Source organism: Plecotus auritus (genome assembly GCF_963455305.1).
Source record: "Plecotus auritus genome assembly, chromosome: 14".
In the NCBI taxonomy this organism is placed as follows: Eukaryota; Metazoa; Chordata; class Mammalia; order Chiroptera; family Vespertilionidae; genus Plecotus; species Plecotus auritus.
This window is the reverse complement of record NC_137780.1, coordinates 5851941-5870208: the sequence shown is the minus strand read 5'-3', so window position 1 is coordinate 5870208 and position 18268 is coordinate 5851941. Positions and strand designations below refer to the sequence as shown.

Genomic DNA, 18268 nt, shown 5'->3' with positions numbered 1-18268 from the left:
ATTTTTAGATAGAGAGATAGAAACATCGATGAGAGAGAAACATCGATTGCCTGCCTCCTGCATGCCCACACTGGGGATACAGCCCACAACCTGGGTATGTGCCCTGACCAGGAATTGAACAGGGGACCTCTTGGTTCAAGGGATGAAGCTCAACCACTGAGCAACACAGGCCTGGGACAGGCCTGCTTTTTTAAGCAAATTGGAGACAGACCATTTTAAAGCTATCTCCCCTCAGGGAAACTGCACTTTAAAGTACCTTCTTAAAGGTAGGTTTCCCTGCCTGACCCCAGATTCCCTTTTAAAAGTGCCCCAGGGTCTTAAGTTAACATTATTCCTTCAGCCTGCCTGCTGCTTAGTCTTTAAATTACTCCAAGGTTACAAAGAAGGCGGGGGGGGGGGGGGGGGGGGGGGGAGGGGGGAGGGGGGGCGGGGGGGGAGAGCAGCCCCACAATCGGAATGCTCCCTTAGGCAAACAGTCCCATTGCCAAGAGTAGCAAGGAGGTGGGACGGACCAGAGGAGGTGCTCGCCCTCCCTCCCAGGAGCACTGTCCCAGGTGCACACGTCTGTCTCCCTGAGCAGCCCGGCAGCCCAGGTGCCCGGCCTGGTGGCTCTCTCCTTCCCTGCGTGGGTCTCTTCCTCTCACTCACACTTCCTGGGATTGCAACATCCCTACCCCAATAAAGTGCTAGCACGTAATCTCTTTGCTCCGTTTCCTAGGGAACCTGGGCTACAACATGAGGGCTTTCCTTGGGATTAACAATTTCATTATAAAAAAGTGCAGCTGGCAGATGGCAGCCACAGGCAGGAGTATGCGAGACACACCGGCCATCAAATCCCTCCCCCTGCCCCCACTGAGCTTCTGCAGTGGGAACTAAAAATTATACATCCTCTTGAGAAAAGAAATAACTTGTTCAGTATTTTCTATATCTAGCTATATCTTCGACTTTTTACATTTAGGGTTATCTTGTTGTAAGATTCAGGAAGCCTTCTAATTCAGATTGCTGTGTCCCAATGAAAGAAAGGAAATAAACCCATTCAAAGATCAATTTATGTAGCTATTAGAAAGGGTACATCTTACAGCCAGTTCATTCTTACAGAATTTACCAAAAAATGGATTCTATTCAAATTTAGGTCATTGGAGGCCCGATAAAAATGCTGCCATCGCTGGGCGGAGCTACAGCACCTGGGTCTCGCACCCTAAAGGGTGCACACGCTGGAATGGGAGCAGGAGCTTCGGCGGGAATGATGCCCTTCCAGCTGTGCCTGAGCCTGCAGTGAGCCCGTCGGGAGAGCGCGAGTTGGTCGCTACCCTTCATCACTGAACGTCAACTCTGCCACAGACACATTTACTATTCAAGACACAGGAAATCTCTCTGCTCAGTACTACAGAGTAACGGGACCTCAGGGCCTCATCAGAAAACGCATCGCGAATGAGAAGTCGGGCATCTGCCAAAGGATGTGCAAGCTGCCTAATATTCGAGAAAAATGTTCCCGAAAGCAAGTGAACGCTCCATCCCTCCAGCTTTGGCAATGAAGGCTCCACTGTCGTTAATGTAGACTCTTCGGTAAGTACTAAATCTATCTTATGGTACCTTAACATGCCACCAAAATGCTTTCACTGCATTATCGTTTCATTTCACTCCCTCAGATCTTGGAGAATGAAGTAGAAGAAGGAACCATCCAAATAATGTTCTATAGATTTTACAAAATTGTAGTTAAAAATGTGGTCCACTCTGGTACCAAGGCTCTCGGATGATCTAGTGAGCAAATCCCAACATGCTGAGAAATATGAAGTCACTTGACTTGAAACATTATTATTTATCATTATTAGTATTTGCTTTGGTTTATAAAAAAATTCCAACCTAAATATAGCATTCAACTGCAGTAATGAACATTTCTCGTAACTGCCAAACATTTCTTCCCTTGTCATTAATCTGACCTCTTTGTAAGATTTAACTGTCATTTTTAGTTTTGATATTGAAGTAGACTCAAATCTAAAAATGGTTACATATAACAATTAACTAAGTATGCAATCAATTGTTAAATATGTAGGGCAAGTATTCTAGAAGAAGCAGGGCAGTCAACTGTCAAGTTCAATGGGGCCAGTTTAACGGGAGCCTAGGAGTGACATGGACGTGAGACTGAAGAAGAGCCCGCAAATCCTTGCATGCTGGTCCCAGCCTGTTTTCCATGTTTCTTGAGCTTCACTTTATTCCTCGTGGAACCTTTCCTCATAATGCCCTGTTCTTTATATCTCAAATTATTTTTGTATTTCTAGATCAAAATGTTTCCTCGTAGTAAATTTTACAAGCACTTAGCTATTCAAAATAGTAAGAGGTAGAAATAATTATCAAGTTCTTCCCTAGAATGAAATGCTGAAATTAACGTTAAAACTGTGGGCTGTAATCTCTAATTACTAATGGAAGGTATCACTAGCGCAATGGAAAAAGACTTATTTCCAATGTCACCAGGAATGCCACTTATCACGTCTGTTTGTACGTGACGAGACTGGCGTAAAAGCATCCAGAGGCGTGGGCCAGGCGCACCCTGCGAAGTCCACCACCGACAGGGCTGGGCTCCTCCGTCCCAGCACGTGGGCAGCTCGAAGGTACCATGCAACACACAATTTCAAATCACGAGCGACTGAAATTGCAAGAAGGATAAACCTGTGTCAAGGAAGGGACACGGAAGAGACCAATTGCACTGGAGCTAAAAACATGTAAAGGATTGCAAGACCTTATGTTGTTACAGAAGAATCTGAGACGTTGGGTCTAACAAAAAGGTAAATGTCACAGAAACCGAAACTCAGACCCAGACACATACACACACATGTACAGTTACCTTGCTGCGCTGGGATCCCGTGACCTTAGGAAGGGTGAGGACAGAAGCAAAATAGCAATAAACAACTGCTCTGAGACAGCTGTAGACCACACGCGGTTACACGTTCAGAACACGTCATTTGCCGCTCACAACTCACTCAGTCTCTTAGCAATAAAGATGGATATGAGAACAGAATACACACACGTAAGAAAGGATTATAGTGCCATAAAGGAAATTAACCTCGGCATTTCCCGCAGCCAGCCAGTCCTAGGTCATTCACAAATCAGTTTGTTTCTGTACTTCTTACACATGGACTTCCACGCAGCACAGATGCTCATGTCAACTGTTCCTGAAAGAGGCACTGTGTCCGGTCCTCACCTACACCTCCTGGTGGGTCCACTGAACTAAAGACTCACTGCTGGGTCCTAATGTCCTCCAGACTTCTAGCTCAGAGTCCAGACGTGGAAATCAACAGGAAAATTAAAAAGATCTAATCTACTTCCTTGCACTTGGTATTGTTTTGAAAATTCTAAAGACAAGCAAGCAAACAAACAAAAACAATAAATAAGGAGACTGGTAGTTAACACCACCTACTTTTTCTCATAAAAAGCAAAGTATAGTCTAAGCAAAGGGGGGACATAATACTAAGATTCCCTTTCCTTCTGGCTGGTTAACACTGAGCGGTATCTCGAATGATGGGATATTTAAGAGCTGAGAGGTTTGAGAAAATAACCATAAGCTAGAAGGTGGTCCTAGGGACCCGCCCTCCTGCCTCATGCAAGCCAGCAGCGCTGTGAGCCCCATATGTGCAGGGATGAGTGACCGACTGTGCAGAAGGCGCAGGAGGCCAGACCTCTGACTTCAATTCCAAAATAGGTCAAACCACGGCTTCAGTTAAATACTCGAAGTCATGCTGCTCTGCAGTAAATATCCTCCTTGCGTGTCTGTTGGACATTTTAGATCGCGGCCTTTGCCGAGAGGAAGCCACCTCATCTCGGGGTCTCAGCAGCACTCATTCTGAACATATGGGTGCGTCTGACCGGTTAGCTAGTCTACGTCCCCTGGAGTTAGGGCAGCGCCTGGGAGGACTCAGACTGTCCACCCAGCTTCCGACATGCAGCTCCTTGACACAATAAGCTGCGATAAGCCATGAAGCACGAAACGTAAATGTCAGTTATGAGCTATGAAACAATGCTTCCAGGTGGAAAAAGCCAAGTCTAGAAAGATCCATCTTACTTCAAAACTCTTCACCTCTTCTTCACTGTCATCATCATCTTCATCATGACAACTCTGCAGCACAGAAAAATGAAAAAAGGTCAACAGGATCAGAGTATGTCACGGCACAAAATACAAAGGAATTTAGCACAGAATACAAAATCGTTTGCATTAATTTGTCATCAACATGGTTCAAATATATGTGATATAGGTACCATAACCTTACATGACATCATCGATGAGTCCATGCCCTAAAAGAACATTTTACTGTGCTTTTACAAAATTAAAGTATCAATGAACAATTTCACACATTTCATGGAGGTGATTATGAGGCAAATATCATACTGCACATGCTACTTAGTCACGTGTTTGCCTTGTTCAACCCAAAGCGCATACTTTGGGACAAGCATCACGTCTCTCTGGGCGCTGCCGCCATCACCATGCACTGGTGCAGATACCGCGCACGAACCTGCAACAGCCACGCATTCAAACTAAGCGAGAGCTGTGCCCATTAATTAAAGTAAATCCTGTCATCGCTTTCTAAGTTCATTTTTTATTGTATTGTGTCCAAAGAAGAAAAGTGAAAACCTAACTGCTAATACTTCTATTGAAAAATGATAAAACACTGTATTTTTTTGAGTTATTCTCCCAGAAATGAGATGGGAGCTGTGCTAATCCATGCACCATTTTAACTAATCCCCACGCTGGAGTTCTTTCGGAGGCAGTGTGGTATGGTTGGCAAGATGCTCCAATCCTGCTGTCCCCAGCGTCTGCTGCTTAGTCCAGGGCTAGTTCCTTCACCTCTCTGGTCTAGTGTCCTCATATTTAAGGTGGGATTCAGAAAAGAATACCCAAGTCTTCAGCAGATCACATGAATTAATGTATGTAAATTGTGTGCCACTTAAGAGCAAGTGTCTGAAAAACAATAAGCTTTTAATAAATCTGAACGGCTATTATTATCATTGTGGTCTGGAATTGGGAGACTCATGTGACCAAGACCTACGGCAAGACCTACAGTTCTTCAAAGAGGATTATTCCAACCCTCCCAAGGATTTCTTATGGCTGATAAGCACTCAGTGTACCAGTGAAGCACATGGAGGCACGTGGTTAAATTTAAGTCACAAATCAGAAAAATACTTTTAATTCCATGATCACAGTCCACTGAGTCTAGAACTGAAGCCGGAGTGGAGGGGAGGTACAAATGTAGTCCTTCTGTCCCTCAGTGACAGCTTCTAAAAGGTTTGTCACATTCATTCATTCATTCATTCATTCAACCATGTGCAAAAGCAAACAGATACGAATTTTACAGCTTAAAAGCATGGCATTAGATCTCATGACTGTGCTACGTAACCTGCTCCTCCCGCACTAAACTCCCAGGCTTCTTGTCATCGTTTTAAATGTGTAAATGCTGTCTTCCCATCAGACAGTAAACTCCAAGAGGGCAGGCTATGTGCCTTTCTTCCTCATTCACCATGTTATCTCCAACCCCCGGATGCCCAGTGAATAGGTACTGAATGAATGGATACTTAGAAAGCTAGTGAGCTCCCCATAAATCAATGCTAAAGGAGGAAACAATGATACCGGTCAAGGAAGTCAGAACAGAGATTCATGGAACAAGTGGAAAGTTGAGATGAATGCTCCTTAGGTTTCTAAGGGTTAACAGCATTTTATTTTAATCCCTTGTCAGATAAAAATTATTTCCCTTTATTAAAATTATACTTTAAAATCAAGAGTGGCATTTTTTACCTTTGCCATAATATCTGCATAAGCCATGTATAAAAAATCTTCTTCCAGTTTGCTATGGAAAACAAGAAAAAAAAACAATAACCATTGTTTTTAAGGCTAGTCATATGCAAAATTACCATCACTTATAAAATAACCCGTATTTTTCAACCAATATACCTTTCTAAAATAAAATAAAAACTTAGGCAAAGTAATCATTCGAAAATATCACAGCGTCAGAGAGAAGGACCTCAGACCTACTGAACACAGTCCCCCCTGACCTCCTGGAAGAGACCCTGCTCTCACAAAATAAACACTCTGTCGATTTGCACACAAACACAACGTCTTTCATTTTCTTGAAACTACAAAAGTTGAAACAAGCAAATTTAAAGGAGGCAGAGGCTTCGGACAGCAGAAGTGAGATTTGATATTTGACGAAGACTCCAAATTGCCCTGGCCAATGTGGCTCAAGCAGTTCAAGCATCAGTCTGTGCACTGAAAGGTTGTGGGTTCGAATCCTGATCCAGGACATGTACCTGAATTGTAGGTTCGATTCCTGGCCCAAGTAGAGGCTCATGCGGGAGGCCACCAATCCAATTGATATGTCTCTCTCACATCAGTTTCTCTCTCTCTCTCTCTCCCTCCCTCCCACTCTCTCTAAAAATAAATGGAAAAATGTCCTCAAGAATTAAAAAAAGAGAGAGTTCCCAAATTATTATGCTATAAAATCATAATGCTACTTAAAAATTAAGAAGAGTTTAAATGTTTATTACCCTCTTTTTAAGGAATATGGAAACCATTAACTGATGAAGGTTTCCATAAAAAACCCTCATGTTTACAAAGTTATTTTAGCACCTTTAAACTTCAGTCATCAGAAAAATTCACGTAAGAGAAATACCTCAGTACCCGCCAAGGCCAGACAGAGAGCTGCTCTAAGCTTAGGGATGAGATGACCTTGTTAGTCAGGAACTGACAGGAGGGAGAAGTCGGAGAGGAGGACGGCCGCAGCGGGAAGAGGGAGAGATGTATGTTATTCCGGCCACAGGACTGCTCCGGGCCCGTCTATGCAGGGCCTCTAAGAGGCGGGTGCTGGGCACATTTGATTCTCAGGTCTCTGACTGCATTTCTTATTTAACTCCACGGAGGTCTGTCTTGTGTGGCTTTGGTCAATTTTAGTCAAGAAAAGTGGAGGATGCCCTTAAAACAGACGCGAAGAAACTTCCCTTTGAGATGCCGGTGTACCCCCCGCCCCCCACCACGGTTCCTGCACAATGGCACCTTGTACCCGGGACAGTTCATCACTATTGGTCTCCCTACGGTTTTGGTACTAACATTTGCTTTAAGCTCTTTTTTTTTTCTTATTTATAAAGGCTGCTTGTGATAAAGAGAAAAAATCATTCTGTAAGAGGATTCAGCATCAACGAAATCAACTAATTACAAAGTTGTTAAGAAAAACTAGAGTAGATATTAAAGCTTGAAGCTGACAGCTGTGTGCCGGACCGGTCCTAACTTTGCACGGGTCTCTCTCCCCACAAGCCCAGGTGAAACGGAGTGTGAAGACAGGAAGAGACTCTGGACACGACTCCTCCTTCATCCTCTCCGGACTCGCACGAACCCGGCCAGCCATACCATTTCTCCGTTAAGGCCGTTCGGCTGAACAGAAGGATCAGCTGATGCAGAGGATCAACTCTCTTAGTGCCTTCGTCTTCCTCTGGAGGGTCTGCTCCAGGTTTCTACAAAGGTAAATGTACAAATTCACATTGCAATGAGGCGCTCAATCTAACCCAGGAGCAGTGTGAGGGCTGGAACAATGAGTACAAGGAAAGCCCTTCTCCCCTGTGGCAGTGTAAACGTATGTGAATGTGTGTGAGTGTGTGCGTGTGCATGAGTGTGTAGGGGTGTGTGCACACAAGTATGTGAGTATGTGGGTAAGCATGTGCGGCTAAGTGTGTATGTGAGTGTGCATGACTGTAACTTGTATACATGTGAGTGTGTGAATACGTGTATGTCAGTTATTTTTCCCCACTTTCATTTACTCTTAAGACTTAAAGAATAAGTTTGTACAATTGGATAGGTACAATTACCATGAGGAAAATTATTAGGCATTTTTACTGACTGTAAAATTAATTAACCCTTTTTGTTGAGCGACAATGAATCTTATACCTTCATTTACTGACTTACACGTGTGTTTTCTCTGTACATACATGATATTTTTTCCCTGGCTTTAAGGTTTTAATGTTGCAGGAACTGGGTAAATTTCTACAATGTAGCCAATATTCTATGGTTGTTTTAATTATAAAGACCATTTGAATTCAAGTAAAATATCTGAGGGTAATCGGCATTTAGCTTTTATGAACAGAATTGGTTTATCCACTATATTCCCTGATAACTATGACAAAGAAATGCCTTTTAGATGAGAGGTCGTTAAGCTGGGAACCTTTAGCCTCGAACTAGTCTGCAAAATCTGCGACAGCACGCTTGCAACTCATCCTGAGAAGCTGGCCTTGGTCAGATGCTTAGACAGGCCCCCGGCCTGTGGACGACAGACAGAGCTCCCAAGGGCCTGCTCCCCGTGTGCTGTGGCTAAGGACCCCCTCGCCTTCGACGGCATCCACGTGACTCGACCCTGCTTGTGCCCACTCTATCCTTCTCAGCTCTGCGTATTTTTTTAAAACCACCTCCTTTTGCCCTAGCTGGTTTGGCTCAGTGGATAAGAGTGTCAGCCTGTAGTCTGAAGGGTCCCAGGTTTGATTCCAGTCAAGGGCACATGCCCGGGTTGCGGGCTTGATCCCCAGTGTGGGGCACGCAGGAGGCAGCTGATCAATGATTCTCTCTCACCACTGATATTTCTATTTCTCTCTCCCTTCCTCTCAGAAATCGATACAAATATATTAGGAAAAAAAAAAAACCCACCTACTTTTCATTTGCTTTTGTTCACCTTCAACTTATTTTTGGTGAGTAATTTCTTTATGGTTCAGATTCCATAGTTTTATCCTGGTTCTGAGGTTTTAAAGGTGCCTTGAAGATGAATTTAAAAGAATAACAAAATACTCCCCCTCAAAGTTAAGTTAATAAGAAACTTGCATAATTGACCTTAAACTCTGAATTCTCCCCTAAACACTGAGTGCATTAACAGTTGAGAATAAAGGTTCCTAAGACCTGTACTCTGCAACAAGATTTTCTCTCCAGGGCTGCATGCTGAATGCTCACACGTGGGGCCCAGGGCCCTTTACTGCACACGCCCATTAGAAACATACCGCTAAGTCTTCTATCAGTTTATCCTCAAAGTAATGCTCTTCCGTTTCAATCCAGGACTTCTCATACCCCTGAAGAAAAAGATTGACGGCCCGGTGCCTAAAAGAGAAGCACAATTTCAAACGCAGTGCTGGAGACGCCAGCTCAGGATCTGCTGCCACCAGCCTGGCAGGAGGCGGGAAGCCGGGGCGTCAGGAGGGGCCGTAGGGAAGGGGCGAGCACAGTTCAGAGAAAACGGGTGAGGCATAGACGGGCCACACGGAGTAACCAGAGAGGGACGTTCCACTGGACTCAACGGTGACACCGTGGTTGAGTCAGAGAATTCAGGAGCAGCGCATGGTTGCATACGCAGTGTGAAAAGATGGCAAAGCAGCGGAGGTCTCGGTGACATGGAAAGTGTGATGTCCCTTATAGCATTAACTCACTCATCCACCCACTCACTTACTGACTGCCAGCATTCTCGGTGCTGAGGGTATAAAATTGGACAAAATTCTAAAGAATGCAAATTTGAATCAGAGAGACAAGCAGCCAGCACCGAAGGGGGTGCTCCAGGCAGCGGTGGCCACAGCTCCCCGGAACAAGGAGAAAGCGCTCAGCCTGCACACTGAGGGGCGTGGTCGGATGTGGCTGCCCGGGTCCTGTTTTCCTGTTACCGTGGGAGCTGGGCGATGCCCTCGTACCAGCTTCAGAGCGGGAGAGAGCCGTGTCTTAGGGTACGAGGCTGCAGAAGAACCCTGGGCACCGAGTGGCTGGATGCGCCACGTCCCTTTTCTGCTAACAAGAGTGCTGCCCGTCTCTAAGAGCAGGCGATGAGCAGTCAGACGGGGCCACTTCACTCCCACGAGTACGTTCCATATCAGCTCTTTCCCCCAAAGAATCATAATCACTGTGACAAGGTCAGTTCTAACCTCTGTGTACCTCAGCCCCTTCAACAATCTGAACAAGTCTAGGAGGCAGATCTTACGGTTTAGAGAGAAATCTACAACGAAGTCAGGTGAGAAACTTGACCCCTATCTTAGCCTCACATTAGGTCAAGCGTCTCACTCTACCCGCCTCACCGCCTCCGTACGGAGGTCATTTAATACATGCATTGCAGACCACAGTTTTCTGAGAATACCCAACCAAGAAAATCAAGGTCAATGATTAGACACAAGAGCCAACACATCCCTTGTATTCTTCTCCTGCACCATCGTACTCATATTCAGGTAGATGGTAGACCCCGTCACTTATTAGGGAAAATTAATTTTATTCTGTTATAAACCTGAGTCCCAGCTGGGTAGCTCAGTTGGTTAGTGTTGTCCCGTACCCCAAAATGGATGCAGGCTCAATTCCCAGTCAGGGCACATACCCGGGAAATGGATTCGACCCCTAGTTGGGGCGCTTACAGGAGGTGATGGATGTTTCTCTCACACACATCAATGTTTCTCTCTCTCTCTCTCTCTCCCCCTCTCCCTCTCCCTCTCTCTAAAATAAACAAACATATCCTTGGTGAGGATTAAGAACAACAGCCACCACGGAAGAGTTCTGACCTTGGCAGGTTGTAGAGAGGGGCCATGCGGAAGCAGGCCACCACCGCCCGTTTCCGCTGCTTCGAGAGCAGCTTGTGCCACACGGCCTTCTTCGACCTCTGAGGGTGCTCCACCTGGAGGAAGACACAGACAGCCGTGAACCAAGTGAGCCTCAAGCTTGGATGGACAGCCATGCCTTTTAGCGAAAACCTTTTGCAATTTAAATTCCAAAAATACTTAAAATTTATGGAAAAGCCCACGTCCTAAATTTGAAATAGTTTGAAATGTTATATATTTTTTATCAGCAAAAATAAAATATTTTCCCAATAGTGTGTACTTTAGAAGCTATGTCATCTCTAAAATCAAAGAAATATAAAAGCATTCTCTAAGCTATCAGTTTGTATCCTTTCAGAATTTGGTTATAGTTCTAAAACGTATTTTCTGGCTACACAAAAAATTAACCCACTTGTACTCATGGATTCATTTTCACTAATTCATCATAAGCACTACAGCAGTGAGCACAGAGGCAGTCAAGGGAAATTCTAACGAAAAGCCTATTGTCCATCAACGTAACAGGATGGAAAGGAGATGACCCGGCTTCAGGAACACATTACTAGGAGTAACTAAAAAGGTTTAATTTTGCAAAAATGTTAAAATATATATTTTGTTAGCTAGGGACAAATGAGAATTTGAAAGCTGTAGTAAATGATGCCAGTGAGTTATTTATTTAGCTAACGGTGTTTGGAACTCTGAGAAAAAGAGATTAATCCTAAGTATTAGAGAGAAAAGTCCCAACATGTAATTCTAAATTAATCAGTAATCTCTAGGCAAGTGAACACTGTACTTCCCATACTGTAACACCTCCAACGCATACATGTAGATTTCTGGAAGAAATAAAAATGTTATGTTAGCTAAAAAATAAATAAATAAAGCTAAGTTTACTATCCCTTGCAGTAAACTGTCAGAAGATGAATGTGCTAATGCTTGGAGAAAACGTTAAGGATGTTTGGGCGACAGTGGTTTAGAAATGTTAACAAAGCAACTTCTGTAACTGAGCTTGTGTCTGGGATCCTCCTGCCTCTAGAGCAGCCGTGGTCAAATTACGGCCCGCGGGCCGGATCCGGCTGTTCTATCCAGTTCTCTTGCTCTCCCCTCCGCTCCTTTACTTTGAATGTATATTAGTTCACACAAACACTCCATCCATGCTTTTGTTCCGGCCCTCCGGTCCAGTTTAAGAACCCATTGTGGCCCTCGAGTCAAAAAGTTTGCCCACCCCTGGACTAGAGGATCAATGAACACCTTCTGACGACCCCCGTGCATTTTCTTCTTAAGGACCTTGTGAAGGGAGACAAAACACTGCTGAGCGCTAACCCTGCCGGGGAAAACAGATCCAGGGCACGGTTGTTCAACTAGACCCAACACTTCCATTTAACATGCCATTCTGAGACCCAAGACTGCACTTGGAGCTTTCGATGAGACCATGGCGATGGGTGACAGTCAACAAACGCGATTAAAGGCCCAGGCGCTGAAGAGCCAGTGACCGTGGCAGGAGAGGCCTCCACCCTCAGGAAGCTTCCCATTTGGCACAGCATTTCTTACAGAGCAAAGACCCTAAACAGCGCGTTTCCCCATCAATCCAGGAATTACATATCGGTAGGATCTGTGATCCAAAGACAGAACCACACCTGGACCTGCTGACGAGCTGGCTGGAGTCTGCGCATTAGGAAATTCGGGGAGACAGCTCTCCCTCACGAGGGAAGAAATTACGAGACGTACAATAGAAAGCACACATTTGCAAAGGTCACTGGTACTGAGATAACTTAAACAAGTACTTCCTGAGCACCCACCGTTCTTGCACTGAGTTTAGCAAACTCGGTCACAAGTTAACATTAGAATGCAGGGATCAAAGGCATGAATTCTCCACTCAGATTCCTTCCACGTTTTCCTCTCCCTTGATAATTGACGATTTCTTTTTACTCCTATCCATAACGTGTGAATAACCCTTGACCTTAATTAAAATCTGACTCCCTTACCTTTTCCTAGGTAACTCCTATTCTCACTTAAACATCCATATAGGGATCACCCATTCGATTAAGCCTGGGACCTCTTATTCCCTCCTCAGCACATTGTGTACCCTAGCACAGCTCTCTCCTCACAATCACACCGTTATCACTGATGTGTCCACGTCCTCTAGCAGAGCTTGAGCAACTGGAGTAGAGGGACCGTGTTCAGTCCGGTGCATGCTGAATGCAAAGCTGCCATGAGGCAGTGCCCTAAAATGGGTGGAGCCCTAACCCTAACTTTAGTGTGGCCCTTTCCCGAATATGGGGCTGTTTCCCAGAAATGGGGGTGGTGCCCTCGAATGAGGTGGTGCCATCAAGAAATGTTAACGGAATGAATGGCCGCTCAGTGAAATCAATCTTACTACTTCAAAAATGTCATTGTTCATTATGATTGGATATATTTATGAAAATATCTGAATATAAGGCAACAACAGATTTCAATAAGCTTCATTTATTATATCTAAAATTCATTCAAGCAAATCCAGATAGATATATGAAAATTAGGAAGAATTAAAAACTTATGGTAGTGATGCCAGAAATGGTCCTCCAGCAGCCATTTAATTAGCATTTAACAATCTACTTAAATATATGCATTCTGGAGATACAACTATGACTTTATATAGCACTTCAGATATCATTATCTCAAATCTTGTCATCTGCTGATGGATGACAATTTGTATTTATTTAATGTTTCATGGAAATAGGGACACGTTAAATTTCCTATATTCTATTCTATCACATTACAGTATATTACTCATATTATGGTGTTACAGAATGTAAAAGCACGTCGGTAGCCATACGGTGTGAGTACCTAGCTTCATCTCATCGTAGTGATGAAGCCTAAGGCAGTGGTGTTATTTAACCGGCAGGACAGGGACAGGAGAACTTCAGATAACATAAAGCAGGAATAAAAGGAAAATGTTTATTAATGTGATCCTGGTGTGTTCTGCAGAACATTTAGATGACAAAACTCCTGGGTGGCAGGGCATTTTACTGGTTTATGTGCCCGTCAGGCAGCCGCTGTCATGAGGCCCAATGGCTGATGCCACTCACCGTGGGTTCTCGCTGTGTTATTTTGGAACTATTTTGAATAAAATAATAAAATAAAGGTGTTAATCTCCCCGAATTCATTGTCTATATATAGCTACAAAAATTATAAGTTTAGAACTTGTGCACATTAGATGCTAAGGACTCCTGAGTCCTATGTTCTTCATGATGAGTGTGCTGAGCATAGGACTGTTTGGCCGTGGTTAACAGCCTGACACACATCCTCTTTACCATCGACAGGATGGGCAAACCACACCGAATCAGCACCCAGCCTGACCTGCTCCAGATGGAAGAGCACGCTCGCTATGTCCAGGACTCTCTCCACCGTCTTCTCGGGATCGGCACTGTCCTCAGGCCTGTTCGGCAGGTCTTTGTAAAGAGCCATTTGCCATCTAATAGCAGGATCCTCCAACTGCGGGAAGAGAGGGAAGCTCAGGAAATATCAGGTTACGATGTAAAAAGGGGGGCGCACTGCTGAAGAGGGGTCTGCAGTCATGCACTGAGCATAGCACAGTGTCTGAACACACGCAAAGACCAAGACCCAGGGGACCTGTACTCAGAACTCTACCATCTCGTGCGAAGACAAACATGAAACACGTGTTTGCAGCTGTGATGAGGGCTACTGCAACGAAACGAAAGGCGCCAGGAGGCTTAACCTAACCTGTTGGTGGTTGGAAAGATTTCCCTGAACAAGTGAAGTTTCTGATGATCGACTTTAAAAATACATTTGTTATTTTGGGGGTCTTTAATACCAAAGGACTTCAAGTAGGATAAGGACTGGTTAAAATAATATACACTGAGTAGCCAGATTATTATGATCTCTGAACACATAATAATCTGGCCACTCAGTGTATATCCTATATAATAAAAGGCTAATATGCAAATTGTCCCCTCAACCAGAGTTCGACCAGCAGGCAGGCCTGCCAACCACCCATGTCCCCTCCCCCTGGCCAGGCTGGCCAGACCCCACCCATGCACAAATTCATGCACCGGGCCTGTAATATATATACTGAGTGGCCAGATTATTATGTGTTCAGAGATCATCATAATTTGGCCACTCAGTGTATTTTCACTATCTTAACACCTTGCAGCGGATCACAAGAATTCTTGCTTCCTATTACACAGTGTTTTACAAAGTATCATACTTTAAAAAGATATTAGCTTAGAAGAACATGTAATAAATAACTTCAAAATGCAATGGGTATTTAATTGTAAAGCGTGCCTTTAACATTTATGTAAAACGTTTTTTGTACTCATTCAATAGAAACTTATCTGGCCACTGGGTAAAGCTAGCAATAAAACTACTGGTCCACAATGTGTTAATTGCTAAAGTAACATTATTCTGAGTACTATTCTAAAAAGAGAATAACCAATGTATAGATATTAAATGTGCTTTAGAACAAATCTGGCTTACCTTGCCTTGTAAATGAATATTACTGCGGATTATATCTCGGACTTCATCCTCAGTGTCTTTCTGTCAAGAAATAAATGTTACCTAGCAGTCTTGTGAGGTGTCACCTGCTGTAAGCAGATGGAAGCCACGCACACCTCTCTGAACGCTGTGTGTGTCTGCACAGTATTTTTGTAGGCTTGGGCTGCGGGCCACAGATCTGGGGCTCTGTCGGCTACTGTGTCGCTGCTGCTGTGACTAGAAACCACTGTAAGGGCATCGAGACGCGATGAGCTCGGTTTCCAGTTCACAGCACGAAGGGAAGAGTCATGCTCCCTGGGGCTCACACAGACCCAAGTCTCTCCCCGAAATGTGCACAGAGTAACTGAGCACCGGTGACATGTGTGCCGCGCAGGGCCTGCAGCCCACCCTCAGGGTCACTCATCAGACCAGAGCCACTCGCCAGCCTCGCTCATTTGCTCAACTCCACACACACTCAGGGAGCTTCAGGGTCAGCAGGGCAGGAGCGAGGCCTCCAATTTACACAAACAGAGAGCAGTAAGCCCATGTACACTTTTGAAAAACTGCATCCCCATAAGCGCAGCCATGAAGATGGGAAACGGGCCATAAAGAAATCTTGAGAACATAAATCTCAATGCTTGCAAAGAGCTGCTGGTTTAAAAGTCAACACCGCACATCACCATGGCTGCTACTAACACTGAAAAATTGCCCTTCATCAAAAATCTTATAGAGGAGTCCAGATGAAATCCATTTTTTTCACTACCTGTGACTTGTTTGTATCTTTTCCATGTGACTCCTGAATGTGCCCTGAAGGTGATTTACATAATTTAGAAATAAAAACAGCCCCCCCCCCACCAGAAAAAAATAAAAGACAGTCATTGAATCTGAGTTCTAGGGCCCGTGCAGAAACCACTTGATAAGGCGCTCAATGCAGATGAGCAGTGGAGAGAGCCCTGGAGGAAGGCCTGCAAACCCCCGAGCCGGGGGTGGGACGCCGCAGCCCCGGGAGGGAACTCACCATACTCAGCCGGTGCTTGGCCAGAGCAATGAGCTCCTGGTCTCCGGGGGCACAGATGTTCAGCCCGATGGGCAGCAGCCGCCGCAGCGCGGCCACGATGAGGGAGGTCTGCACGGAGTAGCGGTCTCCTTTCCGCCTCATCTTCTTCCGCTCCTGGTCGGAAACAGCGGCCTGCAGGTGGACGGTGCTGGGGTCAGGCGCTGCTCCGCTACGGACCTGGCCCTGTCGGGGCTCCGCTTCCTCTTTCTCTGCTGGTCACTATTTCCTAAAATCCTACTGAGAACGTTTTTTCTTTTTTCTTCTAACTTTAAGTCCTACCCTAGATTCCCAAGTCATTACAATTCACTGGTGTACGTTTCTTTATAATTTTAGAAGGAAAATGCACATTGTAATCCTAGAGAAGCTATGGATATATGAAAACTCCATGGTAATTTTAGATATTGTATGTTTTATAATTTTCAATACATAAGAAGAAGAAAATTTAAGAATAAATGGTGTATTTTTGTCTTGACAAATGCCTGCTTTGCAATATACACACACACACTCAGTATCCATAAAACTATTACAAAGTGCGTTCCCTCTGTGAGGCCTGCAGACTTGTCTGCCCAGGGCCCCCCATCCAGGGAAACGGACGTGGTATACTGACCGGTGTCCCGTAAATATCTGAGATGACCTCTGGGTGACCTGTCACACCTGAGGACAGCCATGCCACCTCAGGTCTCTTGTGCTTTTGCCGAAGGTTGTGCTCGAGCCATAGGGTCACCTCAATGTCAGAGTCTGATTTTCATGGGGTAGTGAGTGTTCCCTTTCCGTTAAGAGGTATGTTCTAATGTCAAAATTAAAATAACTGTCCCTTAGCCTCTTCTTTGGCAGGTCAAATTTCTTTGTAGCAATAAATCAAACTTTGGGGATATTTTCACAGGAGAAAAACATAATATATGGAGGGCCAGGTACTGTCCATGGTTTTAGGCATCCAGGGGGTTTTGGAATGTACCCCCCAGAGTAGGGGGCTGTACATGAAAGTGACTAGTCTTTGTACATTATACTGACTGGCAATTTTGCTTGTGTGTGTGTTTGTGTCTGTGTGTGTTTGTGTCTGTGTGTGTGTTAAGCGTGTCTTTTTACTCTGACCCTTTGACATCCTGGGCCATGCTGACCCCTGACTGCCCTTCCAGGGCTAGTCAGTTCCTAGACATAGGAAATTATTTGCCTGCAAGCACATCTTTCATATATAAACCAACCAATCCAGAGTCCAGTTTCCCCAATCACCTCCTCAACCTGGGCCCCATCTACCTGCCCTCATCTCCTGGGCCAGGTCCAGACAGCCAGGGTCTGCTCCTCGGCCCCCGAGCCCTGGAACGATGCACACTAGGTTCACACCTGCTCACCCGTCTCACCGGCTCCTTCCTGCAGGAGCCCCAGGGACGGTTCTTACCCCCGCTTTCTCCTCACTCCCTCTGCTCCTAACCGACCCTGGGCTCCCCCACACACCCCTCTCTACGCGGTGCCTTCTGTTTCTAGGGACCTTGAGTCACAACTTCTTCCTCCCTGACAGTCAGTTCTGTCTGCGTGTCATACCATCCGTGAGTGCATCAGTCCTGGGTCCCCTCAACACTGTGTGTGTGTGTGTGTGTGTGTGTGTGTGTGTGTGTGTGTGTGTGCTGGGTCCCCTCAACACTCTGTGTGTGTGTGTGTGTGTGTGTGTGTGTGCTGGGTCCCCTCAACACTCTGTGTGTGTGTGTGTGTGTGTGTGTGTGTGTGTGTGCTGGGTCCCCTCAACACTCTGTGTGTGTGTGTGTGTGTGTGTGTGTGTGTGTGTGTGTGTGTCCTGGGTCCCCTCAACACTCTGTGTGTGTGTGTGTGTGTGTGTGTGTGTGTTTTCAGTAAACAACATTACCAAATCTATCAAAGTCCACTTATAAACCTTCAAAAAATAAAAAAAATTAACCAACCAATGAAATCTGTATGGGGATACTTCTCTCGCCGCGACATGGCACAGAAATACCTTTGACATCTTGGACTTGGTGTCAGAGATAAGGAAGGACATGTTGTTGATTTCGTTCTGGACCACGAAGTTCTGCTCCTCTCTTTTGAAATTCTGAGAAGTCACAAAGGAAATTCCAGTTACAGTCACATAAATAAGAAGTCCATGTGATCAGAAGTTCGTGGGAAGATAAATGTTAATTTGATATGTAAGACTCATCAAGA

At 44.9% G+C, this 18268-nt stretch overlaps 1 protein-coding gene across 1 annotated transcript in view; it reads right to left on the bottom strand.

The window, feature by feature from the left end:
• Positions 1–18268, bottom strand: part of RYR2 (ryanodine receptor 2) — a 203519-nt gene that overhangs the window by 33475 nt on the left and 151776 nt on the right. Inside the window, exons 71-80 of the mRNA XM_080651042.1 lie at positions 18066–18158; positions 16061–16231; positions 15046–15105; positions 13909–14043; positions 11371–11405; positions 10543–10656; positions 9016–9112; positions 7388–7491; positions 5783–5834; positions 4058–4111 (exon numbers count right to left, since the gene is read on the bottom strand). Coding sequence (XP_080507168.1) covers positions 4058–4111; positions 5783–5834; positions 7388–7491; positions 9016–9112; positions 10543–10656; positions 11371–11405; positions 13909–14043; positions 15046–15105; positions 16061–16231; positions 18066–18158 — 915 coding nt within the window. The remainder of the gene's footprint in view (positions 1–4057; positions 4112–5782; positions 5835–7387; positions 7492–9015; positions 9113–10542; positions 10657–11370; positions 11406–13908; positions 14044–15045; positions 15106–16060; positions 16232–18065; positions 18159–18268) is intronic.